The sequence below is a fragment of the Pholcus phalangioides genome, unplaced genomic scaffold (genome assembly GCF_987345545.1).
Source record: "Pholcus phalangioides strain wild (caught in Gottingen) unplaced genomic scaffold, Ppha-v1.0 ptg000017l_1, whole genome shotgun sequence".
NCBI lineage: Eukaryota > Metazoa > Arthropoda > Arachnida > Araneae > Pholcidae > Pholcus > Pholcus phalangioides.
This window is the reverse complement of record NW_028301610.1, coordinates 61,409,659-61,421,273: the sequence shown is the minus strand read 5'-3', so window position 1 is coordinate 61,421,273 and position 11,615 is coordinate 61,409,659. Positions and strand designations below refer to the sequence as shown.

General features: G+C 38.2%; 1 protein-coding gene across 1 annotated transcript; it reads left to right on the top strand.

The window, feature by feature from the left end:
• Positions 1-216: 216 nt before the first annotated feature.
• LOC149074461 (uncharacterized) lies at positions 217-5,118 on the top strand. The gene is made up of 3 exons (XM_089247353.1): positions 217-468; positions 1,315-3,933; positions 4,132-5,118. The coding sequence occupies exons 1-3, from the start codon at positions 217-219 to the stop codon at positions 5,116-5,118; spliced, it is 3,858 nt and encodes a 1,285-aa protein (XP_089103479.1).
• Positions 5,119-11,615: the final 6,497 nt, after the last annotated feature.

The window sequence follows — 11,615 nt, the reverse complement described above, 5'->3', positions numbered from 1 at the left end:
TTTTCTGTGACTGTATTACGAAATAAGTCGTTAACCAGGAAAGGAGACGAGCAGTAGGATCTCCCTTTAAAAATAAAGTTAGTACTATAGGAGTACGTGTTTAAGTTAAATTGTGTGATTGAATCTTATTAATGCACAGTAGTAGCATTTTTAGGTTACATTTTTAACTGAGCTATTGAATATTATGGTCCGTCTATAGCCACAGGATAATTGAAAATGAATGCTAAATATAATTGTCAAAAAGGAACTGTAAAATCTAAAGTTACTCAACTAGAAAATTTTGCCAAGGACTTTGAGCCATCAGTGGATTCAAAACAATTACTTGATGTGAAATTGAACAATGTCGCCGACATCAAAAAAAATATTGAAGCATTGAGGAAAATATTATACGCTCAACCAGAGACTATAGACATTAGCGTGTTCGACGAAGAGCTGCTGCACATAGATGAGCGACTAGAAACTCTGGAGGTAAGATTTCTTTTCTACCAAGAGTCGATGAAAAGTTATCAAAAAGTTAATGTTGATGAGCGTAAAGATATCTGTCGTATAAAATTGCCAGACATTCCTCTACCAGAATTTTCTGGCAAGTATGAGGAATTTAGTCAGTTCAAAAATCAATTTAAGTGTTTAATTGAAGGCAACGAACAATTAACCGACGTACAAAAGCTGTATTATTTGCGAGCATCATTAAAAGGGGATGCAAAAAAGCTTGAAGCAGCTGACGAAAGCTATGCTTCTTTGTTTGAGGCGTTAACAACTCGTTATGAAAACAAAAGAATAGTTGTAGACACTCATATTCAAGCTTTAATAAATTGCGCTAAAGTTCAACATGAGTCAGCTAAGGAATTGCGCAACCTAATTGACAATGTTAATAGAAATTTAAGAGAGTTGAAATCATTAAAATTTGAAAGAAATGGTTTATCAGACACCATGTTACTGAATGTATTACTTCAGAAAATAGATAAAGAATCCAGAAAGGCATATGAGTTAACATTAACAACTACCGAGGTTCCTAAACTAGACAATTTTCTGGAATTCATTGAAAAAAGAAGTATAATGCTTGAAAGTGTCGGAAAAATAAATAGTCGTCAGCAGCAGCCTGACCGCAGAATACAACCGAAAGCAAAAGCTTTCATGGTATATGATAGTGATAATATCAAAGAATATACAAGATCTTGTGTCTCTTGCAAAGGTTTTCATGCATTATATAAATGTGTAAAATTTCAAAGAATGAGTGTTTCGTAAAGATATGAATTTGTGCGAAAGCATAATTTATGCTATTGTTGCTTAAAAATTGGCCATATTACGTCTCAGTGCTTATCAAAGGTGGTTTCCTCTATTTCCAATTTGAGACACAACACTCTCTTACATCGGGGAGAAACGGCGTCTCCAAAAAGCAATAAAGATGTCATCCAACGAAAAAGCGAAAGCGCTTCCCCCGTACCCTCAGAGGGAGGAGCAGTAGGGGGCCAACAGCCAGATGTTCTTCATAGTCTGAGCAATGTGGTAAACACAAATTCATCAGCACTTCTCAGTACTGTGAATGTTTACGTCTGCGATTCCCAAGGAAAAGAGACTCGAGTTAGGGCCATACTCGATAATGGTAGTCAAGTGAACATGATGACAACAAGCTGCGCCGAAGCCCTTGGGTTGAAGAAAGAAAAAGTTTATGCCCCCGTTTGTGGCATTAATGGCTTGTCACATACCGTGAAAACCAAAACTACCGGGGTAGTCGCAAACAAAAGCGGCGAGTTCAAGAAAGAATTGGATTTTTTGATTGTATCCAAAATAACAGATTTCACCCCATCGTCTCCTCTCGATTTATCTGGCTTGAAGTTTCCCGAAGGAGTTGAACTTGCTGACCCACATTTTTCCAAGCCAGGGAAAATACAACTTTTGATCGGAGCAAAAATATTTTTTGAGGCATTGAAGAGCGGACAGCTGTATCTCAGCAACGAAGTGTTGCTTCAGAATTCTGTATTTGGGTACATAGTCTCCGGGACAATTTCTCACTCGTCATCTCAGCAATGCTGTTTTCTCTCGAGAGAAGTTGATGTGTTAGATCAATCCATTAGAAAGTTTTGGGAAATTGAATCTGTTGAGGAGAAGCTACCCCTGAAAAGCAAAGAAGAACTTTTTTGCGAGGATCATTTTGTAAAAACCCATCGTAGAAATGAAAGAGGGGAATATATAGTTGATCTTCCGATGAAGGAAAATGTTGAACCTGGGGAATCCATGCAATTAGCTGAGCAAAGGCTGAATTGGTTGTTGAAAAAATTGGATAAAAATCCCCAAATGTCTGTTCTTTACAAAAATTTTATGGCCGAGTATGAGGACTTGGGTCACATGCAGGAGATGATGGAGGGACATGAGGATATAAAATATGTTATGCCTCACCATGGAGTCTACAAACCTGATAGCAGTACCACTAAATTAAGAGTAGTTTTCGACGCATCAGCCCCTTCTACCAATGGATTATCACTTAACAACTGCTTGTTAAATGGGGGTGTGGTCCAAGAAGACATCTTTTCGATACTGCTAAGATTTAGAAGACATAAAATCGCTTTCACTTCCGATGTGAAAAAGATGTACAGGCAGATCTGGGTCAATCCTGATCATTGCAACTTACAATGCATCTTATGGAAAGAAAGTCCGTTACATGAACCCAAACTGTACAAGTTACTTACAGTAACATATGGAACAAAATGTGCACCATATTTAGCCACTAGGGTGTTAAGGCAGTTAGCTTATGACGAACAGAAGAAATATCCTCTTGCTGCTGCCGCAACTCATACTGATTTTTACGTTGATGACATTCTAACTGGTTCTAACGATATAACAAGTGCCATTGAATTGCAGCAACAGCTGATGTCTATGTTAAAATGTGGAGGCATGGATTTACACAAGTGGTGCTCCAACGAAAATGCATTGTTGAATAATGTCCCTGTCCATGAACGAGAATATTGCTTTCAGGATCCTGAAAATGACACGGTGAAAACTTTGGGTTTAAGATGGAACCCTAAAGAAGATTGTTTTGGTTTCACTGTTGCTCCTGGTAACAACATACCTACCAAGCGTGCTGTGTTGACAGATATCGCAAAATTATTTGATCCGTTAGGCTTGCTTGGTCCTGTTCTAGTACAAGCAAAGATTTACTTGCAGAAGCTCTGGCTGTTGAAAATCGACTGGGACGATGAACTGCCGTCTCAACAATCGAAAAACTGGAGAAAATTCCGAGAAGGACTTACAAAGTTGACAAATCTCCAGATTGATCGTTTCGTCTTATCAGACTCTGCTGAAAAATTAGAAATTCATGCATTTTCAGACGCGTCAAAGGATGCATACGGGGCTGTTGTATATGTGCGTTCGATTACTGCCGTGGGTGACATGAAGGTGGTGCTTCTTTGTAGCAAATCCAGAGTTGCACCTCTAAAAGTAGTAACCATACCACGTCTTGAACTTTGTGCTGCAGAACTGCTCTCAAAGCTTGTTGAGAAGGTGCTATTTTCTCTGCGTGTAGAAGTGGACAAGGTGTGTCTGTATACTGACTCAACAACAGCGTTGGGTTGGATCATCCCGGAGTTCAAGAAATATGCTGATGTGACTTTGACTCTAAATCTGAACGAAGTTTTCATGGATTCTTTATTTTGCATTACAAATAATTATGCTAAATTAATTCGCATTCTTAGTTTTGTTTTCAGGTTCATCCATAATTCGAGAAATCCACTTAACAAGCGAAAGGGTCCTTTGTCACATCAGGAACTTCAAGGTAGTATGCAATATCTAGTTCGTTGCGCACAAGAAATAGAGTTTAAAAGTGACATATCCAATCTTAGAAAAGGGAAATTGGCAACAGACAAGATAAAAAACTTACTTCCATACTTAGACGAAAAGGATGTTTTGCGAGTAGGTGGTCGTTTACGGCACAGTCAAGTAAGTGATAGCCAAAAACATCCGATCATATTACCATCAAAACATAAGCTCACTAGAATGATCATTGAGCATCATCATAAAAAATATTTACACATTGGTCCGCAAAATTTATTGTATTCTTTGAGGAGAGAATTTTGGCCATTACGTGGCAGAAATATATGTCGTAAGGTTGTACATGACTGTATCACTTGTTTCAAGATAAAACCTGTAACAGTAGAACAACTCATGGGGGATTTACCTAAAGAAAGAGTCACTGTGAACTATCCCTTTAACTGCTCTGGTGTCGACTTTTGTGGACCGTTTCTGATAAAATATAAGGGCCAGAGAAAGGGGATCTACCACAAGGTGTATATTTGCATTTTTGTATGCATGGTCACGAAGGCCGCTCATTTGGAAATAGTGTCTGATTTGACATCCGAAGCATTTATCGCTTGCTTGAAAAGATTTGTTGCCAGGAGAGGCAAACCTCAAAAAATGTTCAGCGATAATGCAAAAAACTTCGTAAGTGCTAATAAAACTCAGAAAAATTGGTATGCTGATATTGTGCAGAGTAATAACAATCTCGTCAACTATTTATCAGCAGAGGGTATTCAGTGGCAGTTTATACCTCCCAGAGCACCCAACTTTGGTGGTTTGTGGGAGGCCGGGGTAAAATCCTTTAAGCACCATTTGAAACGTGTAGTTGGGAATTCGAAACTAACATACGAAGAACTGTTAACTATTGTCAATCAAGTAGAGGGAATTTTAAATTCACGTCCGTTAACACCACTATCTAGTGATATAGGTGATTTAGATATTCTTACGCCTGGTCATTTCCTCATTGGTCGCCCAGTCACTGCCATTGTAGAGCCATCACTGACTGATGTTAAGGAAAACAGATTGAACATATGGCAACGTACATCTAAATTGGTGCGAACAATAAGGAAGCATTGGCAAAACAATTATTTGAGCACTTTGCAACAACGAAATAAATATAAAGGTTCCAAGCCCAACATCAATGTTGGAGATATGGTTGTCATGAAAGAAGAAAACCTCCCAAGTTGTAAATGGATTTTGGGAAGAGTCGTGGAGGTTTTCCAGGGTAGGGATAATAAAGTGAATATTGCAAATGTAAAAACAATGAATGGGATCTTCAAAAGATCAATATGTAAAATCGCGTTGTTGCCGTTAGAAGGGTCTCGATAAAAAAAAAAAATATATATCATTGGGTTTCCGCCTTGAAATTATAATTGTATAATATAGTACATTTGTGTATGTATATAGTGCATTTGTATTTTATATACTTAATTTTTGTTTCGCAAGTATGATATCTGTACTGCATCGAATTTTTGTTATATGTGAATTTTGTTTATGTATTCAAGTTTTATATTGTCGTATTTATTGAAATTAATATTTCAATGCCGGGCGGCATGTTAGGCCGATACATCAAATTATGTGAGTTGGCGGCTATTTTGTACGCCAATTGTAGCGAGCGTTTTTCTGTGACTGTATTACGAAATAAGTCGTTAACCAGGAAAGGAGACGAGCAGTAGGCTCTCCCTTTAAAAATAAAGTTAGTACTATAGGAGTACGTGTTTAAGTTAAATTGTGTGATTGAATCTTATTAATGCACAGTAGTAGCATTTTTAGGTTACATTTTTAACTGAGCTATTGAATAACTATCGTAAACCTCCCAGACACCCCTCTTATTTAGATGGATCCCATCCGAACGAAGCCACCTATCGGTAAATGCGGGAAGCTCCAAGAACGTGACCCCAAGTGAGGAGCAAATGTCCTTCAGGCCTATATTGAATTGGTGGATCCTATTCCTATACCTCCTACTACCCCTTGGCAGCACTGGAATCACTGCCACATCTGAACCCCCCTCCCTAGCGGATAATAGTAAATCCCGGTACTCTGACAGAGACTCACTAATATTCGCTCCTACCTGATTTGTTCCCACCCACAAAATCACCCGCAAGGGCAACTTTCGGCGATGAAAAACGTCTCGAACGTTGCCAATCTTCCCCCCAGGAAGACAACAGCGCTCGAAACCCCGAAAATCCCTACACATTCGGTTCCCAAGTTCCCTAACCATAGAATCGCCGATGATTAAACTCCTATCACTATCCCCCTCTACCTCATCCACGACCACCCATTCGCCCTCTAAACTGTCGTTGTTCGTGGAGATTGCTTCTTCATCAACAGGTGGCTCGACGACCCGAGGCTCCGTTATAACCGGGCCCTCTAGCACCCTAACCTTTTCTCGTAAAGCTTCGACCTCGAGTTCCAGCCTTTTCCTATCCAAGCACCCTTTGCAGTTGAAACTATCAGCTACTATACCCCTAGACAAGGGAAACCTCCCGTCGCAAGATCAACACAACACTAGTCGAGGTCGAGGCATACTAACACTATTAAAATTATTTTCAATTCTTTCAAATTTTTTTCATATTGTAAATCCGTTCGAGGGACGCCAGAAGTTAAAAATGATTGGTTTTGCTCGCTGCGTCCACTTAACATTCTATTTCGATATATGATGTGCTATGTAACAAAAATGTCCCGTTTTTGTGCTTTTTCGTCAAATTCAAATTTCGCATTTTTTTTCGCCATTCTTCGTTCAGATATTTCTCAGGTTCCAAAGAAAATTGGAATTCTCCATTTGAATGATTTATTCGCGGAACGCACACCTTAAAGCAAGGCACCTAGGCTGGGATCTTAGACGGGCCGCAGGCTAGACTTTCCACGGGCCCCCTCTACAGTGAATTGATGCAAATTAGCAGTCTCTGAATCCCAACCAAGGCTGTATCCTTAACATCAGGGACGTCGGGAGCATTTCGAACTTGTGGATGCTTGTCTTGTTTTTAGGGGAAATTTTGATTTCTGAATCAGTTCGGAGGGGGTGGGGGGGGGTTGCTCGGACCTATGCCACAAACTACCGTAGGTGATCGAGCACCCACAGAACCCTCAATTCTGACGGATCTGTTTAATACGACTTTGACCCCCCCCTCCCCCAACCAATCAAGAGTGCCATGTGAACCAACACTACCAGTAAATTCACGGTCTTCCGAATATGCCGCATCGTCTCTTTGCCCGCTGTCACTTGTACAGATGACTTCCACCGCGGAACAGACGTTTGATTTACAAACGACTTGCTCACAACATGAAAACCCGGAAAGTTTGAATAGTTTTGTTGCTTCATTACTAACGCCTTTCCGGTTGAACGCGCGATCTGCCCTTCTGGCCGTTCTCGTGTAGCTCTGGTATAGAGAAATTCAACTAATGTTAGCGCTGCGCATTCTAAAGCCGGAATGAATTGAACTGAATCAATTTAAGAGTTGCACCACTCTATCAGATTTTGTGGGTTTCTCAATTTTCTCTTTTTTTTTCGCAAAAGATCCGCGCAATTTATATGTATACAAGTACAAATACAAGGCCACAACAGGCACGATGCCCAACGAGGTGGCTAGGAAAAAGATGCCCATAACAAGTATGGATGTCATTACTTAAAATACAGCAACCCAATTAAAAATGCAGCCACAAAAATTATAAACAATATATATATACATGATAAAATATTATACAATACCCATAAAATCCATTTACGGTTGTCTTATTCTAAGCATGGATAGCTACCCGATTTACCCCAACATGTTTATCGTATTTTTTTTTAAACGTGTCAATTGTGTTAGAATTTACTACCTCCGGGGGTGTACGGTTGCGTGTGGCTCGTATTTCGCACAGATAGCGAAATATCTCGCTGAATATTCGCGAAAATATTTGAAATTAAAATGGAGAAAAGAAGGGACGAACAGCTTAAACTAATAGACAATGCTCCTTTCCTTCATTTATATATACAGGGTGCATAGGTAACAGGGTGTATGGCATTTTACTCGGAGACCGTTGCTCCTAGAGGCATACTTCCAATTACAAAAAGTATCCAAATAAAGTTTAGTACTCATATAGGCCATTCACTTTGCAAGGGGATGATACTTTTCAAAATAAAAACGATAACTTTTTATACAGTCCCCGCGTTCTCAAGAACCCAATTACAAAAGTGTTGCCCTGTCTCTCCTGATGCCAACTAAAAAATTTCACGTTTCTACGTGCAATATTCACTGAGATATTCGAAAAACGGAGGAAAGCTGGGAAAAAACAAGATACACAAATACAGAAGAAAGGGGACAAAAAGAATGTTAATAATTACAGACCGATTTCTTTACTATCTGTCTTCTCAAAGGTCATAGAAAAAATAATTAAATTCAGAATAATTAAATTTCTTGACAGCATTAATTTTGTTAGTGAGAACCAATTTGGAATTAGAAAGGCAAAAAGTACAGAGGACGCTCTTGTTAATTTTCCTTCAAATGTGTATATAGCAAATAACAATAATTGTAAAGTTGCGTCAATATTTTTAGATATCAGCAAAGCTTTTGATACCGTGAGTCACAGTATTCTTCTAACCAAACTAGAATATGCAGGAATTCGGGGTTTGCCACTTAAATTTTTCAAAACATATCTTACTAACAGAGTTCAAAGTGTGAAAGTAAATTCCGTTTTGAGTTCTAAAAGACAAATTACATCTGGTGTACCTCAAGGATCAGTACTTGGACCTATTTTATTCCTAATATATATAAATGACCTGTGTAACTTTAATTTGAAAGGAAAAAGTACTGCTGTTGCTGATGATTTAGCTCTTTGTTACTCTGAAAAGCAGCGTTACTCTAAATCTTAACTCAATAAATATGTATTTTAGAAATAATAATTTGAAATTAAATATAGATAAAACTATTTTATTTGGTTCTGGTACTTTCGATGATTTTGGTGTCCTAAAATATCATAGTGTGACAGATGGCTGTATCTCGGATTGTATGTGCACAGTTGTAAATAGAGTAGACACCTTTAAGTATCTAGGGATTTTTTTAGATTCAAAACTATCCTGGAAAACACATATTAATTATTTGAGTGTAGAATTAAATCGGAACATTAGGAAATTTTATTTTATCAGGAATAAATGTTTCCAATCCATTTTAAAACTTCTTCATTTTGCGTTAGTAGAATCTAGATTGAGTTACGGCATTACATGTTGGGGTGGGACATACTTCAGCAATATTTCTTCACTTTTTGTCACACAGAAGTCCTTCATCCGTATCATTCTCAGTAAAAACAGACTCACGCATACATTTCCACTTTTCAATCAATTAAAGCTACTTCCTCTGCAACATCTGTACGTTTATAAAAGTTTAAAAATGTTTTATAAAAGAAGTGGACATCTCAATCTGAAATTACATAAGTCTGGAATGCAATTTAGACGTCATACTATACAGGTACCAAGGCCAAATAAAACTCGTTTCCAAAAATTTTTCCTTTATTTAGCTCCCAAAATATTTAATTTACTTCCTCAGTTAATAAAAGAACAATCTTCATGTACATCAGATTTTTTGTCAATTTAAAATCTTGGTTGTTAACTCAAGAAGATTTAAATTATCTGTTTGATATTGTAATGTAATCTTCTTTCATCTTGCATACGCTGCTAAATGCCAAAATTTTTTGTTTATCAATTCCATTCCTGTTGCCACTTATTTCTTGGTGTTATATATATATATGTGCGTTTTTTTCTTTCTTTTTTTTCTCTCGTTATTATTTATGCTGACAGATATGTATTGGATATTGTTTGGAGGGCTCACGAGGTTGCTTAGCCCCTAAATGTTTTGTAACTGTGTTTAAAAATCTTAAATAAAGGAAATTTGAATTTGAAAAGAAAAAAAACAGCGTTGAGAGAGAGACTACGAGTAAACCGTTTTATCCGCATTTAATGCTGTTTCTTACCAACTTTTCTCCGTTTTTCGAATTCGAATATTTCAGCATATATTGCACTTGGAAATGTGAAATATTTTTTTTGGCATCAGAGAGGCAGACAACAACTTTCTAATTGAAAGTTAGGAGAAAAAAGGGACTGTACAAATTTTTTTATTTTTTTTCATTTTGTGACAGACTGTAATTTGTGCCGGAGTGGCATGGCGGTAAGATACTCGTCCACCATCGTGAAGGTTGTTATCAGGGTCCCGGGTTCGAACCCAAGGAAGGAAATAGATAACATATTTTCCCTAACAAATTCGAAGCGACCACCGATAGACAGCTCCTTCACTTCCAACCCATTTCACTAATGGCAGTAAATTGCAATATAGCGATATGGCCAGAGTTGGTGTTTGGTGAAGTAGTAGACTGTAATTTCTGAACGAATTTGAGGATTTTTTTTTGAATTAGAACTATACGTCTATAAGACGTAGAGTTGATGAGATAAAGGCTGAATTAGGATCTGCAGGACACCCTGAATAACAGATTAAATACAGCAGTGTTTCTTGACTTATTATCGCCCATGGCTTCTTTTGGATCTTTTTTTCTCTTTGCCTTCTGTCATGCCCTTTTCTTAGTTTTCTTCATCGGTTCCGAATAAGAAGAGACTTGTGGGGATGTGGGTACTCTATAAAATTCACCATACCACAAAATGCCCCTATATAGCTTATCTCCTTCACTTCGCAGCGCAAACAGAGAAATATGAATACTCTTGAAAAAAAAACTAACTATCAGTAATGACACCGTAGGCGGCCATAGACTTGAAAGTCTGGGGGGGGGCACGGTGATGAAGACTAGGGAAGCATGATGATAATGATGTCAGTTCATGTATATATCCAATTCATTACACCAGTGGGGCTCCGCCGTTGATGCTTGGGAGGGGGGGGGGGGCTGAGCATACGGCGCAGCATGAAAGAGCCACTGCTCCCACCCCGTATTTCCACCCATGGGTGATCCAATCCGGAGGCGGAATGACTTGCAAAGATAGTCCGATGGAAAAAAAAACAAGGAGATAGTTCCACATGATTAAGAGGTGCGAAACGACGATGAAATCATTCCTACTCATAGGTGCCGGAACCTGATGCTGAGGTCATTTTAGCCCCCAATAAATTTTGCAAGGTGGCTCAGCCCCCCCCCCCCTAACAATTTCTGAAAAACAATGCAATGCACCTTCCTTCTCCTGCATACTCGCTTGAGTCTCGTATATACGGGAATGTCAGCAAATTTCAGCCCTCCAATATTCACTTCATGTCGGCGTCTCTGTTCCTACTCCGAACAGGCCTCTCAAGAGATCTGCACGAATCCGTACACAACAAAATTACACTGACGATTGAATGATTGATAATCATAAGAATAAGTCTGTACTTCCATTTGAGCTCAAACTCTAGCCAAGCCAACTATAGATAGGCACTGCTTTCAGATGGAAAATTTGAAAGTAATTTTGAAAAACTGATAGAACATCCTTCTACTTTCCTTTTTCTTTCTCCTCTCAAATGAATAGCGGAAATCTAATCACATTTGTTTTTGTTTTTTCCAAGAAGAACATATGAATAGATTTTTACTTATTTTCTTATTTAGATATTAATTTTTTTAGTTAATGAAGGTTAAAAAAAAATTTATTTTTTTTTCCTAGAGGATCAAATGCTAATTAGGAAAATAGGCGCCAATGTAGGCAAAATTTTACCATGGAGTCATAGCTCCCTCGACTAAGCTTATAGTCCCCACATAATGGAACAGGGTCTCCTCGACTGGGATCTTTTTCAATTTCCTATTTCAAGCCACACTTTTCACGGACCTTTTGTAGTGAACTTAATAGCATGAAAAAACAAAAGATAATGCTAACAGCCAAA

What these genes read in the sequence shown, in the direction of transcription:
- LOC149074461 (XM_089247353.1), top strand. Translation starts at nt 217, where the DNA reads ATGAATGCTAAATATAATTGTCAAAAAGGAACTGTAAAATCTAAAGTT. An exon ending in AGCGACTAGAAACTCTGGAG is followed by an intron (nt 469 to 1,314) that starts GTAAGATTTCTT and finishes ATTACGTCTCAG; the next exon opens with TGCTTATCAAAGGTGGTTTC. An exon ending in GTCGTTTACGGCACAGTCAA is followed by an intron (nt 3,934 to 4,131) that starts GTAAGTGATAGC and finishes ACTTGTTTCAAG; the next exon opens with ATAAAACCTGTAACAGTAGA.